We start from the raw sequence: 19,535 nt of genomic DNA, 5'->3' as shown, positions 1-19,535 counted from the left end.
CTTGTTTAACGACCCACAACGACCATAACGATCCATAACGACCTTGGATCTCATTCTAATGGTGATACTAAGCCACTGGAGGATTTTCAGCAGAGGACTGGCATGGTCTGATTTATATTTCAAATAAGGATCACTCTGGTTGCTGTGTGAATAATTATCAGGGAAGTATGGAAGCAGGGGGTATACCAGAGAGTACCAAGAGAAATGGGTGCACATGTTCACTGACAGATACTGAAATGTTTACTGCCACTTTATTTGTAATAACCACAAATTGGAAACAACCAAAATTTCCATCAACAAGAAAATGGATTATTAAGTTGTGGTATAAATCATACAACAGAATACTACACAGTAAAAAATGAACTGCTGCTACAGGCAACAACACGGATAACCTACAGACACAAAGTGAACAAAAGAGTACATATAATTACTACATTTACACGAATCTTTAGAACAGACAGAAGTAATTCACGGTGATAAAGGTCAGAATAGTGGTTATCTGTGTGTGGGAGGGGGGCACAGGGCACCTACTAGGGGTTAGAAATGTTCAGTCGACCTGGGTGATAGGTTCAAGGGTGTATATAAAAATCCACTGAGATGTACACTTAATATCTGCATTTTACTGAATGTAAGTTTCACCTCAATAAAAAAGAAAAAATATTTTGAGAGAAATTCTATAGAGACATATAGCTGTGTTTTAATTGGTTGTAATTGTCTTCAAAGTATTTCTGGGTCTCCTCCAATCCAAGGAAGGATTACTTGTTCCTCCGTGAACTTTGGTGTGGACGTGTGATTTGCTTTGGCCAATTAAAAGTGCTTTAAGGACCTGTAAGTGATTTGTCATACTTTTTTCATTTACCAAAATAAGCAACCATATCTTGGATGATACCTCTTGGTCAGCCTACATCTCAGAATCAGGACAACTCAGAGCAGAGAGCATCTTCCATAAAGGGTCACACATCAAATATTTTAGACTTTGTAGGCCAGAGACTCTCTTCACAACTCTGCCCCTGTAGAACAAAAGCAGCCAAAAACAATACAGAAACAAACGGGCAAGGCCATCTTCCAATAAAACTTTATTTACAGAAACAGGCAGCAGGACAGACTTTGTCCCTAGGCCATAGTTCATCAACCCCAGACTTAGAGCAAAGGCCCTAGCCAAGCTGCATGACAAAGGTTGTGTGAGACACTGAGATTTTGGTGGTTCTTACTGCATGGCAACCAAGTCCATTCTGATACAGAAATTGCTTCTGTTTTCAAAAAACCTAGCGTACTGAACATTCACTTAGATGGCAGGCATTCAGGAAACTGCTACTGCAAGATGGAGGAAATAACTTATGCAGGGGCAATGCATGTTACAGAGTGGTCAGACTGTCCCTTGAGAAAATCTGGAAGGCAGAATATCTATCCTTTATCAGAGAAAAAGAAAGACAAGGAAAAAAAATTTTTTTTGGTTACTGTCAGCCCCATTTGACAAAATACATAGGAAAGAGATGAACTCAGAAAAGAATTCATCAGTTTGCCAGCAGAAATACAAGGGAATAAAGAGAGTTCACAAACTCAAGTATTACTGGGTAGGAAGAAGCTGCTTCTCAACTAGAAAGAGATGAAAACAAGAAATCCTTTACTCCAAAGGTTGATTAAAACCCAGATTTGCAGCAAGGATCAAATCACTGGATGACTATCACACCTATTGTTTAAGATCTCTGAATGAGTGAATGGGCCTCAGACTCAAAGTCCAACTAAGAGTGTTAACGCTGGTAACTTCCTTAAATTGGAAAAAAATGGCTCTCCCACAAAGCCCGAAAGCCCAAGCTAGCCTAGAAACTGAGTTCAGAGAGACATGTGAACCAGAAAGCAGAGAGATACAGCAAATCTAGGAATTTACACATCATCTAAGTGTTACTTTTGTTTTACCTTCCTTGTGGAGGTGATGGCATTCTGCAGGTAGGAAAGCAAGTGAACTGAGTATCTAGTGACCAGAAGGGCTGAGTCATTCTTCTAATATTTTGTTAAATTTACTTACTTTAAAATCCCAGAAGAGCCAGAAATCATCTGTAAAGGAAAATAGCAAGTAAATAGTACGCCATTTTCTCCTAGGGTTGATGCTTACTAAAGCCAAATAGAAATTAACTCTTACGTAGCATTATCTTTTTCTGAACCTGAATGCCAAGTTTTTCAATTACTGAAGTACTGTTTTAGTCAACTAAATAGCTAGCTGTCCAATCTTTCTCATCCAGGTTCCTTTGCCAGATTTTTTTTTTAATTAAGACTTCTACATCAAGTAACTAAAGACAATATAACATCACGGATTTATGTTGAGTATACCCGACTTTACGACTTATGTTTATTAGGGCAAATTGCAAGCTAGCCACATGCCAAGCACTGAGCTAAATTCTACGAATACAATTCCCCAGCCACAAAGAACTTAGTTTCATTTCTTAATCTGTAATATGTGGGTAACAATTACCCGGCAAGCAGTTTACAGCAGGACCACTGTGAAGGTCAAATGAGACTATGAGAGGGCTTCAAAGATCGTAAAACACTACACTAGTATTTATTTATCCAAACATTTACTGAAATGTCAGGCATTGTGCTAAGCACTAGATAGAGCAGTGAGCAAGGCATACGGTCCCTGCCCTTATAAACCTTACAGCCTAGCAGTGATCAGTAAGAAAGAACAATAAAGTGCGCCCAGTCTATAGCTGAGGAAGAAGAGGCTATTTAGGGAGTGCACAGTAGGGGCACCTAGTTAGAGGGTATGCATCAAGGCATATAAACTGAAACCTGAAAGATGAACAGAAATTGTACGTTAATCTAAGAGCAATGGTGAAAGCAGGGGAGTGATACGATCAGATACATCTTTTGCAACAACCTGGCTGCAGTGTGGAAAGGGATCAAAACCAGAGAAAGGGAGACTAACGAGGAGGCTTGAGGTAGGCTGACAGCCTGAATTAGGATAGAAGTACTGGAGAATTGAGAAAAATTTAGGCAGTAGACTTAACAGAAAGGTTTTTGTGAGTGGATGTCATGGATGAAGAGGGAAAAGCTATGGATAACTCGGTTTGGGGCTTGGGCCAGGGCCACTGAACGGCTGGTAGTGGTGGTGCCATTTACTGAAAGAGGGATCATGAAACCAGGAGCAGGTTTGGGGACAAGATCAATGCCATATAGCGGTGCCTATGAGACAGCAAAGCGGACTTAAGTTAGCAGTGAGATATACAAATTAGGAAAGGTCTAGAAAGGAGATATGAATTTGGGAGTCATTTTCATAGAGCTGGCAACTGAAGCCGTGAAAGGAAATGAGATTGGCTAAGGAGATGACATAGAATAAGAGCTTAAAACAAAACATAAAAATCCCAAGGATACAGATATTTAAGAGAAACAGATGCCCGCAAAGAAGACCAAGAAAACATACTTGGAGATGGGATCTCCCTGAAGCCAAACTAAACAAGTACTTCAAGGAGGGTGGCCAGTGGTGTCAGAGAGGGTAGGAATATTGACAAGGACTTAGTGAGCTTGGTAGAGCAGTCTGGCAATACAGGAGAGTGGGGATACAGACAAATCTTTTAAGAAAACTACTAGGAATGGGAGATATAGGGACATACGAGTTTTCAAAAAATAGTACTTATTTTAAATGTATTCACTGATACAATAGGACCAGTAACAACTACTTTACAAAAAGAAGTTTTTTAAGACTGCCATGCAGTTACAGAATTACTTAGTACAGAAAACAGTAAAATACACACTTTTTTCTCCTTTTTTTTTTAAAACAACAAGACTAGTTTATAGCAAATTCTCTATTGTCCAAGATGAATTTTAAATCCTTGGCTTACATCTGTCCCACATTCAGCGACTAGTGTCTATATGGTGCCAACTAATTTTATTACTACCTTAAGCAAAATATATAGCAGAACTTCACAAAATGTACAAGGCCTCAGTATTTGAGGACCTGGGGTCAGAAAGCAGAAACAGCTTTCAGTCATTCTTTCAATAAAGCACTTGCCACGAAACAATACTCCAAACTCTTGGGAAATCACTGGTAGATTTTCTGTTGCTGTTTGGCTGTTTTTTCACTATGGTGTCTTTCCAGATATTTAAGCTTACTCCCTTTAACCAAAATCTCAACTTGACCATTCTTGTTAAAGATCTTATTTATACAGAATACTTGCTTTTCTGCCTTAAACTAATTATGCAAAACAGAACAGAGCCCTTTCATCTGATTCAATACCGACTGCTGACTTACACATGCTATTGTGAGCTACCAGAGCCTATCACGGCCTTTACTGCATCCTACCAGCCAAACTTGGAATGCTACAATTAGTCTCCCCATCAAGTACCGTCAGTTTTGCCCAACTTGCCCTTCCAGTTTTGCTTCTACCAGTAATTTGCCCTGTCCCTTGAAATAAGATCATCCACACTAGGGATCTACTGGCACTTTGGGAGGGGTAATTCACTGTGCCATGCTGTCCTCTGCACTGCTGGGGAGAGGGCAGGTCCTTCACACTTACAGAACCCCCCCAATAAATGTGACAACCGAAAGAGTCCCCTTTATGTTCCCTGACGTCCTCTGGAAGGAGGAGATACTGCCTCTGGCTGAGAACCACTGGCACAATTTTGTTTCTTGGGCTCTTATGGCATCTATTTTGATTGCTCAGGTTTTAGTTCCTTCTAAATTCTTGCTTGTATCCTGGTTACTTGAATTTGCTGAATTAGTGAGCAAAGAAACGTGTCACAGTAGCTAAGACAGGACTTGAGCGCTAGTTTTCAAACTGTTCTTGAGAGGATCTCTAAGCTGGGTCCTGCTTTTAAATCATTTCACATATTTGTCTTGACTGTAAGATTTCCTTTTCATGGTTAACATAAGCTTGAAAATTACTGCTTTAGCACAAAGCAGATGTCTCACTAGAAATATGGAAGTGCTACAACCTGTGAATAAAGCAGCTTCTCAAGAGTTAAACACTTCCATGTGCGCACTGTCTTAAATACACAATGTGCGGGAGTTTCAAATTCTATAATGAATCTGTTTTCAGTGGCAAACAAAATTTGGTACCGTATGACTTTAAAATGAAGGCTTTCCTTTAAGCAGGATTTCTTTATAGAGCTCTAACACCCATGCAGATAGGACAAACAAGCTAAAATACCTCACACCTCCTGATCCTGGGAGGTAAACATCTTTTTTCCTCATCCTTTCTGACAGGACCAAACTTCTGTCTAAAGTAGAAACAAGAACTACTAAGGGGCAACCCCTAAGGGTCTATACTTACCGTAGTCCTTTGGTAGGCAAGCTGATAAAACAGCACCCAACTGTGAAAAATTCAGGGGAAACCTCCAATAATTGGTTAGGCTGATCTCCAAACTGCAGGAAGCCTCCTTAACCAGCAATTTAAAAATAATTCTTGCTCCTCTGACTAAAATGTTATTTGATTATTTTCTCTATTAGTAATGTCATTATCGCTAGGGCAGGTGAGGGGGGAAGTGAGAGGGAGGGAATACGTCAATATTTACTTCAGACTCAGAAATATGTCTAAAAAAATAGTCTCAAACACTTTGATAGTTAGACAAAGTACCTCCACTGTATGAAAGGTCTTCCTTTTCAGAAACTTCTGCGCTTGCTAATGAGTTTCTGTAGGCTGGCTTGAACATACATTTAAGGACTGGATCATTTCAGACTATATGCATCAGAATTTTAACACTGTTAAAACAAGAGCAAAAATTTCTTCAGAACATCTTAAAAGCAGACTTCTAATTCAATTCACATTACTAGTAGTACACTTCTTTGAAAACAATTATATCATAAAAGCAAAGGATAATGACTTTGCCATTGAATTAAGTTTTTTAAAAAGTGTCTGCATGTTTCAGTCCCATGCTGCCTCTTGAGACGAAAAAAAATTTGTCTGAAGAATTTGACTTGTGATCAATTTGGATGAATAAATGTGGTGCTTTCTCACAATCCAAATTAATGAACGTGAAAATCAAACTCTTGCTTTTAGAACTGGATTTCTGTTGAGTGTTTCAATGTTGTACTACAAAAGTTCATGGATTTGGTTCATTTCTTCCTCTCACAAGATCATCCCAACGCGGTTCTATTTCAGTGGTGGCAATTCTAAACAGGGCGTGAAGTTGTTCGTCTGTCAACGGCTGGCTCAAAGTGTGCTGGTTTCGGGTTAAATACGAAAAAGCCTTTTCACAGATTTCGCTACTATCAAACAAGGATGCCACCTTACAGGCAACCCCTTTGATAATTGGGTAAGATTCAGCAGACAATCCAGCATAGAACTGCCCCAAGTCTTTGGTTCTGTATTCGTTCCAAAGGTTAGTATTCGCCTGAAGTTTCGTTAGCTCCACCTTTACTGAAATAGGTGCATACTCAGTTTTAAAGCTAAATGGATTTGCAAAAAGCTCTAAGTCCTTTTTAATGAACTTGAGGTCTTTGAAATGTCTCTCAAACTCTTTTTGGAGGCGACAGATCACCACCTGATACCTACCAGGTTCAAATATTTTTTCATCTTCTTTAAGATGCTCTTTAAGCTCATCAGTAACTTCTCTCAAGGCGGCAAAGTGTGTTAGATTGTTTTCCTCAATATGTCTCTGAAGTAAATTCAGCTTAACTTCAAAGGTACAAATATGGTCAAAGGCAGCAGCAGCAAAGACCTTACTAACTCTCAACAGTACACTGAGTTCTCGAAGGTGGTCCATAATATCCACCAAGAAGCCAAAATCACAAAGCCACTGCTTGTCTGTGAAGTGGATCGTGGTCGCCCCTATTGAAACCAAGAATGTTTTTATCTTTTTTCTTAAGGAAAATATTAGTTTTAAAGTTTTCCCTCTTCTAAGCCAATTGTTCAGGCAGCGTCCATTAACCCTTTCACCGTGCTCTGATTCAGACTCGGTTAGTAAAGCCTGAAATTCCGGTCGCCTAACGCCTCTGGTCTTAATCAAAACTATCCATTCAGATACGGCATTTATGACCTGATTAACATCCAAATCGTAGGAGCTCAACAGTTCCAAGTGAAGAAATCCTGAATAATGGATAACATTCCAACAGTTGGGGCTCACAGCCTTTTCTCTCATGTATGACACCAGTCCTGAGTTCTCACCAATCATCCTCAGAGTGTGAGTCGTGGTCAGTCCAACCATCCGCTGCAAGCTAAGCCCTGCCGTCTGCAGGGCCTCAAGGATTGCCGCCATGAGGGCACCAACACTGAAATAATGAGTCAGGTTGATTATGGTCAGAAGCTCTTCCTGCACCACCAAATCGTGGCCCACGCCGCGGACAAAGACCAGGAGGTAGTTCTCATAGGCCACAAAAGCCTGGTCGTCCAAGGCAAGGGAAAAGGCTTTAAAGTCCTTAGCCCGGTTAAAAAGCTGACTGCGTAGATTCTCGTGAATGTCCAGGACCCTTTGCCGCGTGATCTCCGGGGATAAATCAACGCCATTCAGAACGCTTACGTGATCGGGCAGTACGTCTCTCAGCATCACCTCCATGCACCGGTACACAAAGTCTCCCTCACCCCAGCCGCGACCCTTCAAGGCCAAGAGGCGGGCGACCACGAGGCCTGCACGAGCAGCTCTCTCCTCGGGAGTGAGCGGGGCGGCCTCGGGCAAGTCGCCCCGACGCAGACGCTCCACCAGGGCTTCGCGCTCGCCCTCCGACACATACCGCTCGTAGTAGCCGTGCTCGGCCTCGTAGTGCTGCCTGACGTCGGGTTCGCTGGCAGCGACGACGACGCGGCGACAGACCAGGCACAGGGCGCCTTCGCCCTCCGGAGGCTCCACCACCAGGTATCGCTGGGTCCACTCGGACCGGAACCCTCGAGACTCGTCGACTTCCATTTTGCTCCTCTTGGGCGTCATCCACATTTTACGAGGGGCCGCAGGAGCTGGGCCGACCTCGGCGAGGCCGCGAGGAGAGGGGAGGAGCAAGAGCGAGCCGCAAGCGCCTCCTCCGCTCTGCGCCAGATCACCTCAGCGCGGCACACCAACCTGCAGCTCCTGTGCCTCGGTCCCTATTGGCTGGAGATTTCGTTTTCCTCAGGCATGAGCCAATAGGAAGAGAGGACAGAGCTTTCTAGCGCGCAGACGCACATCCTTCCAGCTACTTGGTGGACCGAAGCCGCGTTAGGGAGGGACAAAGAGACCCGGAACCTACGGACTTTAGAAACTTGACTGGCATTCAAGCTGCCCAATCAGTAGCAAGCCCTGGTTCGGAAGTGGCGCTCCCTCTGGAGGGTAGGTTAAAACAGAGTCAGCTTCGTTGATGGAGGGACGTAGGCAGGAAGCCCTAAGGTGATTGGCTGAGGGCACTTCCGGCGGTCACCTCGCGGTAACCTGGGCTCCACTGGCGCCAAAATGTCGCTTGTAGCGGGAGTTATCCGGCGGCTGGACGAGACAGTGGTGAACCGAATCGCGGCAGGGGAAGTTATCCAGCGGCCGGCTAATGCCATCAAGGAAATGATTGAGAACTGGTACGAAAGGAGTCGCGCTGGGCTTCCTTAGAGGCCAGGATTTAACGGGCCGCTGCTCTGCATGGTGCGGACACGCCTCCCTGCCCTGAACGGAGGCGTGTACGGCGCATACTCACGGCAGCGGAGGCCGGGGGTCCTCTCTTCTCTCTTCTCGGGTTCCGTGTGTTCTCGATTGCCCTCGCGAGATTTTAGGGTTGTTGGCGCAAATAGAGGGCTGCACAGTGTTGTTTTAACGGTGCACTTAAATAAGAGAAATACTTTCAAAATTATACATGCAGAAGGTGCAGATTTTTAAATGTGTAAACATTTTATGTATTTAAAAAGGGAAAACAACTCCCCTCATCCTTCACAGGGGACCGTGTGTTATCAGTTGCTTGCTTATTCCAGAAGTCATCCATATACATTCAAAAGTGGAATTCATTTTGAGTTTTTTTCTAAGTGAATTGTCAGCATTTTAGGACAAGACGATGGACTTACGATTCACCTTGCGATCTTGATTGCCAAGTTAGTGACCTCACTTCGTGTTTTCCTGCCCTTTACTTTTTGTGAGGACACTTAGAAGATACCTGATTTTTATGGGAGTATTTCGTGAATTCTGAAGTTTAGAATTGTCCCACAAACGTTGTGGAGGAACAAGGTGAAAAACGTGGAAAGATGGGTGTAAACTGTAAACTTCAAAAAGGACAGATTCTCATAATGTGCCTAAACATTGTCAGATTCTTTGTAGTAAAATCCATTGATGCTAATAAAATCTATAAGTTAAAAGGAAAAAACATGCCCCAGCGAAGAATGGTAGATTTAACAGTGGGTCAGAAAGGACCACTGAAAGGAAGAAAGGGAATTAGAAGGAAGCCAAAGAACCTGGGAGTGATTTCTCCTTTTAACTTGATAACACATAGTTCGCAAAGGCTGGCTTTTGTTTCTGCAATGTTAGAATTAACTGACAGAACAATCTGGGTCTGTTATTGTACTGTGCCGAAATACTGTACAACAGAACTACACACATTAGCTCAGTGGCTTATAACTCTAAGCAGAGATTTTGTACGGGGTCCAGTTACGCTTTTTTTAATATGGAAGTCAAGATAACTAAGGACAACTTCAATTCAGGGGCTCTGGGGACAGGTATTTAATATTTCGGTAACATAACCTTACTTCTGTATAAAGGATTTTCTGTGTAAGGAGGAGTTAACTTCTCTTTCTCACACAGCCCCAGGCTGGATTTATTTTCTCAAGCTCTATAGGTGCCCTGTGCTCCTGGGTTATTCTTTGAAGGTATAGAAGATGTATTTGGCTTCTTAAAGCACTTTCTGCCAGTTTTTGTTTCTCCCAACATAAATATATTTGCTTAAAGAGAATAGTAGAAAAAAATGTAGAATTTTAAAATAACATTCTATAAGGGTCATTTAGGAACCTGAGGCTGAATAAAGTTTGAGTAACAGATGGTAGAATTAGTTGAGAAGCAGATAAGAAAGAAGCATGTGCTAAAAGGTCCCACTTCTAACTTCCCTTCCTTTCTTTCCTAGAGAAACCAACATGGTGCTGAATGTCTTATTGGAAATGATGGTTGCCCCCTCTGGCCCTCTCTTCCTTCTCCTTCTGTCACAACATGTCAACTGATAACAATGTAGTCACAGAGCCTGTAAAACAAAGGAAAAAACACATTTAATTTATCTGAAATTTGTTCTTATCTCTTGGCTCATATTAAAATCTGTGCATTAGAAGGGGAGGAGGGTAACAAAAATAAAATATGTGCATTAGAGTAGTTGTAGACTACTAAATTATTAATTTTTGTTTGATCTGCCAGTTTAGATGCAAAATCCACAAATATTCAAGTGGTTGTTAAAGAGGGAGGCCTGAAGTTGATTCAGATCCAAGACAATGGCACTGGGATCAGGGTAAGTAAAAACTCAGAGGAGAAGGATGTTTGTGTGCTTCGTGTGCTGCATCTGCAGGAAGTGGCAGCACTTTTTCTTGTTCTGGAAACTTTGGGCTTTTGTGCATGGAATTGTTTGAAAAATTCAGCACCAACAATAAATCTCCTGGGTACCTATTCCATGCTAGGCACTGTTCAAGGGGATAAGGAGGTCACAGAGCAAGTTATGAGGCTGTTTAAAGGATGAGTGTTCTGGGCAGAGAGAACAATACCTGTAAAGGCCACAAAATGGAAGCTTGTCTGATATGTTTAAGAACCAGCAAGGAGGGAATGTGTCTAGAACAGGGTGGAAGAGTGGAAGAGGAACAGGAGTTGAGGTCTGAAGGATAAGCAGGCTGATCATGTAGGGCCTTATGGGACATTGTAAAATCTTTGGCTTTTTCTTTGGATAAGATGGGATACTATTAGAGTGTTTTGAGCAAAGAGGTGACATGGTTTGGCAAGTTTTGTAAGAACTCTTTTGTCTATGGTGTGGAAAATAGACTAGCAGGACAGGACAGAAGCATCGAGGAGGCTCTTGAAGCGATTCAGCAGAGGAGTGAGGGTGCCTTGGGCAAGTGTGGTCACAGTAGAGATGTAAGAAGCAGTGAGATTCTGGGTTGATTGTGAAGAACCAAGTTGTCAGAATTTGCTGGCGCAGGGTGTGAGAGAAAGAGGGATCAAGAGTGATTTCAAGGTTTTGGCTGTGCAAATAGAAAAAAAGAGTTGCCATTTGCTGATGGGAAAGGCTATGGAACAGACAAGTTTGGGAGAAGATGGGAAATTCATTTTTGGGTATGTTAAACTTAAGATGCTTGTTAGATGGATACAGATGTGAGTACCGGGTAGAGGTTTGGGATGATGACAGAAATTTGGTGTATTGCATTTTAATAGTGTTAAAAGCCATGAGAGTCACATGAAGAGATGCTCAACATGACTAGTCACTAGGGAAATACGAGTAAAAACCACAGTGAGACATCACTTGATATCCATTAGGATGGCTGTTATAATTAATTAATTAATACATAAAAACAAATATTGGCAAGGATGTTGAGAAATTGGAACCCTGTATGTTGCTGGTGGGAATATAAAATAGTGCAGCCACTGTGGAAAAATGGTATACTGATTCCTCACAAAATTAAGCAATTCCCATATGATTGCAATTCCACTTCTGGATACACACCCAAAAGAGTTGGAAGCCAGGTGTTGAAGAGATTTGTACACCCATGTTCATAGCAACATATTCATAATAGCCAAGAGGTGAAAGCAACCCAAGTATCAACAGATGAACGGATAAACAAAATGTGCTGGATACGTACAGTGGAATGTTAGTGTTACAAAGGAGTGAAATTCTGACCCATGCTACCACGTGGACAAATCTTGAAGACATTACGCTCAGTGAAATTAGCCCATCACAAAGGACAGTACTATATGATGCCACTTATATGAAGCACTTAGGGTAGTTAAATTCGTAGAATGAGAGAGTAGAATGGTGGTTGCCGTGGGCTTAGGGAAAGGAAAAATGGAGAGCTTTTGTTTAACCGGTACATTTTCAGTTTGGGGATGAAAGAGTTCTGGACATGGAATGTTGGTGGTTGCACGCCAGTGTGGATATACTTCATGCCACAGAGCTGTACACTTAAAAGATGGTTAAGGTGGTAAATTTGGTTACATATATTTTACTACAATTCAACATATCTATAAAATGTATTTATAGACTTTTAATAAAGAAGTTTTCTAATACAGTAATAATTTTTGTAAACTTTCTGAGACTGGATGAGATCATCAAAAGAGTGTGTGTAAGCAGAGCAGAGGTCTGGGGACAGAGTTGTGGGTTATCCACTGTCGGGGGAGTTGAGGGAAGCAGCAAACGAGACTGAGGAACCAGGCAACGAAGAGGACGGGGCGCCAGGGCCATGTGGGCTTCTGGATCCTGCTGATCTAGAACTCTTCCCCTAAAAGGGTTTTCTTCCTGGATTCAGTCAAGAGGGTAATTCAGAAATATTTGGGAAAATGAGTAACATAATTACTCATTTTTCTGTACTTTTTAGAAAGAAGATCTGGATATTGTGTGTGAGCGGTTCACCACAAGTAAACTGCAGTCCTTTGAGGATTTAGCTCACATCTCTACCTATGGCTTTCGGGGCGAGGTAAGCTGAGGATTAAAGAGACTTGGAAAACATCCTCCTGTGATGGTGGTTCTGCCATTTGTCAGCTTGTTTCTCAGCAGGTCAACCAGCCATGATACTTTTTAATTGATAAATATAAGCAAATGAGAACGGACTTAAATTCAGTGTGCCAAAACTGAGAATTGTTCATAAATACTTTATACACCATAAACTAGATACAGAGACACCCCCCCCCCACGTCTCTTGATGGAGAAAGGCAGCACCACCTACCAAGTTTTCTTGTCCAAAACTCAGATGTGAATCTGGTCAATACTTAGATCTAAGTACCAGTACAGAGAAGATACAGGGGACAAGGGAGCATGGTAAATGGTCCTGAGACTGGGAAACCACATGAGAAAAGACTTGTTTCCTTCAACAGGTAAACTGCAGAAGAAAAACGTAGAGAAGGGAGCAAGAACCTGTGGCTTAAAAAGAATTTGAGACACATTAACCAGCTCCAATGTACGGCTCTTACTCGGATCCTGATTTGTGCCAACTGTAACATTTTTTGAGACAGATATTTGAACACAGATTGGTTATCTGATGGTATTAAGGAGAAATTATTATCTCGGTATAAAAATAGCATCAATTTTGTTGTTGTTTTGAAACAGAGGTACTGGGGATTGAACCCAGGACCTCATGCATGCTAAGTATGCTCTCTACCACTGAGCTATACCCACCCCTCTCATGGTTTGCTTTCTTTTTCTTTCTTTCTTTCTTTCTTTCTTTCTTTCTTTCTTTCTTTCTTTCTTTCTTCCTTTCTTCCTTTCTTCCTTTCTTCCTTTCTTCCTTTCTTCCTTTCTTCCTTCCTTCCTTCCTTTCTTCCTTTCTTCCTTTCTTTCTTTAAGTCCTTATATTTTAAGTTATATTCTGAAATATCTGTGAATGAAATTATGTGATGTATCATAGGAATATCTGATACAGAAAATGGATAAAAATATTTTTAAGATCAAAATAGGATCTTATATTTTTATGACAATACCCTATGGATATATTTTCATTCACTATGTATAGGCCTGCATAAATTTATAATGGCTGCATACTGTTCTGTTATATGTGTGTACTGTAGTCTATTTAAATGGTTTCCTGGTTAAGTGTTTATTCTTGACTTCTTAACTGCTTAATACTCTGATGAATATTCATGTATGTGTGTGTGTTTTGTTCAGTTATTTCCTTGGATAAAATTATAGAAATAATATTCATGAGTAAACACATGCATACTTTTAAAGCAGTTTATAGTTTCCTATTGCTGTCCCCCAGAATGACCACAACCTTAATGGTTTAAAACAACACAAATTTGTTATTACAGTTCTGGACATCAGAGGACATGGGTGTCACTGGGTCTCAGTGTACTAAAATCCACATGTGTTGGCGGGGCTGTATTCCTTTCCAGAAGCTCTGGGGAACCAGAGAAACTGGAGTAGTTATTAGTAGGGGAATGAGAGTGAAGCTGGAGGAGGGCAATGGAGCCAGTTACTTTTCATTTTAGGCCTTTCTGTAGTTTTTGAATTTTTTATCATATTTTACTTTCATTCAACTTTTTTTTTTAATTAAAAGGCAGCTGTGGCCCACTTACTGCAATTTAGATCAAACCTGGTTGGCCTCAAGCACCCTATGGCTCAGAGTGAGCCCCAGGTTGGTCCAGGTACGGGCAACATCAGACAGTATAACCTGAGGCTCCCCGGCTTTAAGTGTTTCCCCCGTCCGCCCTAGCAAAGCAGTGCCATTCCGACTTTGCAACTTCCTGAGTCAGTTCCTAAGCCGGTGACCTCCTGGAGCCTTAGTCCAGTTGTAGGGTATCTTTGGGGTTGTAATTAAACCGTGATTAAACAGGGAAGATTTATTGAGGGAATGCTGTGTGCCATCCATGGTTCTCAGCACTTTGTATGTATTAACGCTTTCACTCTTGACAGCTCTGCAAAGTAGCTTCTATTATTAGCACCCTGTTTTACATATGAGGAAACTGACACTGAGAGTTTAAGAAAGGTGACCAGAGCACACAGCTAGTAACCCCCTTCCCCATCACAGTGCCTGGGTTTCATTTTTATATGCTATGGTGTCCTTGTGAAAGAAGATACAGATTCCAGAGGGCTAGCAAACCAATCCTGATGTTAAGGGGAAAAGTGGTCATTTTTGTTTGTTTGTTTTCTTTTGTTTTGTCTTAATTGCATAATTTAAAATTTATGTTTCTAAATATATAATTGGTTACAGAAAACAGTTTTGAATAACACCATACAACCTTGTCTGTTTGGGGTGACTCCATTATCCATTTCTGAAGGCAAGCTTTGAAAATTGTTAGAAGACAAATTACTGAGAATATTAAATATGGCTGTAACTCTTCACCTGAGCACAGTTGCTGTTAAGGTTAACATTAATGCTTGGGTGTCTTTCCTTTTGGACTTTTATGTATATATAAATTTCCCTTGTTCTAATTATGCTACAGATTCAATTTGATATCCTCCTTTTTTTTTTTTTAATGTCATCAAAGTGAGTGAGCAAAGTGAGTGTCATTTGTTAATACAAAACAGAAGCGGCAATTTAGATAACTTCTCCCTTATGATGTGACAGTGGTGACCCAGTGATGGGTTTTTCCTTCCCTCCGTGTTCTTTTCTTCCATAGGCTTTGGCCAGCATAAGCCATGTGGCTCACGTCACCATTACAACCAAAACAACCGATGGGAAGTGCGCATACAGGTACAGTGCTGTCTTCTGCTCTGCGTATGTATTCATCATGAAATGTGTTTTTGCCTGCGTCTCAAAGTAATCCTGTCTAAACACCAGGGTTATCTCTTTTGGCTGAGATCTTAGGTAAAACTTTTCTCCTCCCTTTGCATTAGTTGATAATCCACGGGAACGATTATAGGTAATAATCTTACTTCATGGACTCCTAAAAGGTAATGGATTACAAGTGCCAGCAAGATTCCTGTTTGTTTATTTTTTTAATTGTGCTTTTCTGTTCTTCTTCTTTTTTTAATTCTTATTTTTTATTGAAGTGTAGTCAATTTACAGTGTTAGTTTCAGGTATACAGCAAAGCGATTATTAAGTTATACATATACATACATATATATGTATGTGTGTTTTCAGATTCTTTTCCATTATGTGTTATTACAAGAAATTGAATTTAGTTCCCTGTGCTATACAGAAGGTCCGTGTTGTTTATCTATGATATATATATATAGTGATCACACCTCGGTTTTTATAAGCTCTGGCCATTAACTAGTGGAAGACAAGGATTCATGCCAAAAAAGAGAATTTATTTTATCATACAGATTGTTAGTTAATATAGAAAATGACTTCAGCAAACGGCAGTTCTGCCTTTTTCTCAGTCTTTAACAGACAAACGTGAAGTTTTGGAAGGTGGAGCATTTCAGAGTGTATAGCACTGATGCTGGTGGGGGTTGACTTGGTGCAAATTATAGTAGCCCTCAGATTGATTTGATTGATCCCTTCTCACAAACTGGGGAGACCCTTGTTGGTGAATGTCTTCCTACATAGCCTGGGACACAAGTTCCATTTCTTCTGGGGTGTTATGTCCCTCTAGTGGCTCCCCTTCCATGGTAGGATGGAATCTAGAGTCATCACCGTGGCAACCAGCACCCTCCTGATGTGCTCACCTTTCCAGCTTCTCCCCTCCACACATCCTTATCTGCCACATAGTCTAAAGCTTCTATACTTTTGTTTATGTTTTTCCCTTCCTGGATGGTTTTCTCTGCTCTCTCCACCTGAAACTGGTCCACTCTAGAGCCCAGGTGAATTGTCATCTCTTCTGTGACACTTTCCCCCACCCCTATCCCAGACTGGATGTTTTCCTTTTCCAGATCACTTAGCGCGTTGTTCTGCACTGCAGGTAAAAGTCTGTGCCCTCACTAAGTCAAGAGTTTTCCTAGGCCTTTCTTTATTACCAGGGCTTCTGTAGGCCTTATTCGTGGTAGCCCCTCAAGTAAATGATTGCAGCATTACTGAAAACATTTTACTGTCATCTTAGGCATTGGCAAAACTATTGTTCCTAGCTCAGAATTCAGGAACTAAAAAGCAATGTTTGCTAAAAGAACAGGGATTCCCCCCTCCTTTTGTATCCAATTAGAATAGTTGTGGAAGTGGCAAAATAAAGAGGAAAATGGTAATTAAGTCAATATGCAACATAGCTATATTTTAGTCTATCATTAATGTAATTTCAGTTTTTACCCTCTAGAGGAGGTACTGGGGATTGAACCTAGAACCTCGTGCATGCTAAGCGTGCACTCTACCACTTGAGCTATAGGAGAGCTCCCCAGTTTTTACCCTTTAGATAAGTATTCTACGTCTATTAGGTATTAATCATCTCTTATATTTTCTGATTAGAGCACAATACTCAGATGGAAAGCTGAAAGCACCTCCCAAACCATGTGCAGGCAATCAAGGGACCCAGATCACGGTGAGAATGGTACACAGGACGGGAAATTATTGAAAAAGAGCTTTGTATGAATAGTGAAATAAAAACCAAAATTGTCTCTGAGTTCTCAAAGTATTAATAAAATGAATTTGTACTAGGTCATAGAAATCCCAAGATACCACCCTGTAAGGAAGAGAAATGATTGTTGGCTCTTGTGGCATGGCAGGCTGCTCACCACATCCTAATTTTTAAGAGACTGGGAGATTCTTCTACTGAGATGGCAGAAATCGGTGGTGGGGTAGCTGGCATTGAAAGAACCTTAAGCTTGTCTCCAGAAAACATCAGTCAGAGTTTGAGCCTTGATACTCAGTGGTTGTGTATCCAGAGGAAAGTTATTTAATGCCTCTTAATCTCACTTGCTCATCTGTCAGAGAATAATGGAGTGAAAAATACCTGTCCACTCACTCAAAGGATGTTGGAGTGACACGATTGTATCATTAGTCAGGAGAAGGTCTGTTGCGCTGCCTTATTTCTATGGTGCCATGTTTGGTCTCTTCCCATTCCAAGCACGCCACTGCCGTGTTAACGCATCCCACCCCTCCGCCCCAGCCTTGGCCAGAGCACGTCTCGTCGAAGGCTCTAACCCCTGGGCTTGATGGGCAGGCAGCGGCAGAAATGAATGTGTACTTCACAGTGCATGTTAAGGGGAATACTGTACCAGGGTGACCACAGTGTGATTTCCAAGAACCCCTAGAAGATTTGAGAAATTTTATAATTACTCTTAGTGTGAAAACTATTTCTGAATACCATGTGGTATTAAAATTATTTGTGAGTTTATGTTTGCCCCACTAACTCTTGTGCTATCCTGGGCAGTACTGTGCTTTATTTGTCTTCGTATTCCCAGCACAAGGCAAAGAGCCTGATGTAGAGAGAGCCCCCAGTACCTAGCTGACAAGTCAGAGTGAAGTGGGAGGCAAGAAAATACCCTTTTATTTCTTTTGTTAAGGCTGCTTACAACTGCGTTGGTGGTAAATATAGTTGGATTCTCTGCCTTAAGACCCAGCTTAATTTCTTTATACTTCTGTGGATTTACAAGAAAAATCAATCTTCTGTTCAGGTGGAGGACCTTTTTTACAACATATCCACGAGGAGGAAAGCTTTAAAAAATCCAAGTGAAGAGTATGGAAAAATTTTGGAAGTTGTTGGCAGGTACCTTCCAGAATCTGGGCGTGGGTCTCTGAATCAGTCTCTCACCAAAGAAATGTGTTCCAGTGCTTAGAAACTGAGAATGGTTGCTGAGCTAGGTAAATAGCAATACTAGCCTACAAATCATTTCTGGTCAAGGTTTAGCCACCAATTCTAGCTTCTCCCCCATGTCCCCAGAAGAGAGCAGTTGGTCTCTGTATCAGTGAGGGTTCTTCTGTGGTGGGCAGCAGAAACTGACTGTAACTAACTTGAGTCGTAAAGAAATTTATTGAAAGGTTAAGACCGACTCACCAAGTGGAAAGTGTGGACAGCTGCTCCTTGAGGAGAACCAGAAGCAGGGTGGCTTCAGGGGTTTGATGTAGTGACCCTGTCCCACCTGTTTCCATTGCTTTCCTGACTCTACTCAAGAGTCTTTCCCAGGAGAGTACATCTCATTGGTGTACATGATAGTCCCCTCAGCACATACCCACGTCTCGAGAAGATTTCTCGATTGGCAGTCTGCATCTATCAAGTGGAATGGGGAGGAGGTAGTGACCCGGAGGAGGACTTGGGGCTGTTAACAGGAGAAGGGACACAGGGCAGTTGAAAACAGCATTATGTCCAGGAGAGACTGTCTGCTAATACAGTGGCCCCAGCATGGCTCTCTGAGCCTGCATGTCCTTGAATTGTAGCAGAGCTGTGTTAACTGTTTCTCAGTATTGATAAAAAATCTAAAATCTGTTAAACATTTGCCTCTAATAGAAAGGAACAGACTTATACATCAAGTTCTCTGCTTTTTTCCCCTGGAATCATATAAATCAGTATCAGATGTTAATTATCTCCTGGAAGTAGAGGAGTTCTAGTTGGCTGTTTGGGTTCTAGGTGTGGTAAGTGAGTTAATTGTTAATGAGTAAGTGCATTTTACTAGACACAATCCTTCAGTTCGTGGGGCCCACGAGGGAGAAGCAGTAAATGTAAATGACAGCCAGCTGAGAAAAGGCTGGGCCATACTGAACACGACCTTGGGTGGAGGATGAAGCCGGTGTGGTGGGAGAGTGGGGGGGCTCTGAGAGAGAATAACAGAGCGCAGGGGGTGTTCAGGCTACGTTCTCAAGATGTTCTTGAGGCAACCCAGACCTTCTGAGTTTGTGAAAATAAAACTAGGCGAGGAGGAGATGGTATTGAAATAACCCTGAGTCTAGCCAGCGACGTACAGGGGCAAAATGGAACCCTGGCTTTGTTCAGTTCTGCCACATTTAGCATTGGTATCTCCATGCAGTCTCTGCTGGCCTATTTCCCTATGGACAAATTATGATATTTGAAGGTATTTTTGTTTGTTTATATCTTTGTTCAGACCACTTAATTCCACCAATTTTTATAACTAAAAGGGGGCTCTGACATGTACTGTGCCTTGGCCAGTCTTTTTACT

The 19,535-nt window shown here is 41.6% G+C and overlaps 2 protein-coding genes across 7 annotated transcripts in view; one reads left to right on the top strand and one right to left on the bottom strand.

Moving 5' to 3' along the window:
* Positions 1-232: 232 nt before the first annotated feature.
* EPM2AIP1 (EPM2A interacting protein 1) lies at positions 233-8,007 on the bottom strand. 2 transcript variants are annotated; one of them, XM_045509704.2, is made up of 2 exons: positions 5,268-8,007; positions 233-2,055 (listed from the first exon to the last, which is right to left on the bottom strand). In XM_045509704.2, exon 1 carries the CDS (start codon positions 7,861-7,863, stop codon positions 6,037-6,039), a length of 1,827 nt encoding a protein of 608 aa, XP_045365660.1. In that variant the 5' UTR covers positions 7,864-8,007; the 3' UTR covers positions 233-2,055; positions 5,268-6,036. The 2 variants fall into 2 exon arrangements, with proteins under 2 accessions (XP_045365660.1, XP_010944117.2); XM_010945815.3 differs by having other exon boundaries at positions 5,571-8,007.
* Positions 8,008-8,307: 300 nt separating this feature from the next.
* MLH1 (mutL homolog 1) overlaps positions 8,308-19,535 on the top strand; it is a 45,056-nt gene continuing 33,828 nt past the window's right edge. For 2 of the 5 annotated variants that reach the window (XR_012500100.1, XR_012500101.1), the window contains exons 1-6: positions 8,309-8,468; positions 10,273-10,363; positions 12,432-12,530; positions 15,169-15,242; positions 16,891-16,963; positions 18,039-18,130. Coding sequence is in view for 3 of the 5 variants with exons in the window: in XM_074345262.1 (XP_074201363.1) it covers positions 8,353-8,468; positions 10,273-10,363; positions 12,432-12,530; positions 15,169-15,242; positions 16,891-16,963; positions 18,039-18,130 (545 nt within the window). In the remaining 2 variants the exon portion in view is untranslated. Of the gene's footprint in view, positions 8,469-10,272; positions 10,364-12,431; positions 12,531-15,168; positions 15,243-16,890; positions 16,964-18,038; positions 18,131-19,535 lie in introns of all 5 variants that reach the window. The other 3 variants (XM_010945816.3, XM_074345261.1, XM_074345262.1) reach the window with 2 other exon arrangements.

Source organism: Camelus bactrianus, chromosome 17, assembly GCF_048773025.1.
Source record: "Camelus bactrianus isolate YW-2024 breed Bactrian camel chromosome 17, ASM4877302v1, whole genome shotgun sequence".
Lineage (NCBI taxonomy): Eukaryota > Metazoa > Chordata > Mammalia > Artiodactyla > Camelidae > Camelus > Camelus bactrianus.
The sequence above is the reverse complement of the archived record's forward strand: the minus strand, read 5'-3'. Positions and strand labels throughout refer to the sequence as shown.

Excerpts from the sequence above, each read along its gene's own strand:
- EPM2AIP1 (XM_045509704.2), bottom strand. The coding sequence starts at position 7,863 with ATGTGGATGACGCCCAAGAGGAGCAAAATGGAAGTCGACGAGTCTCGA.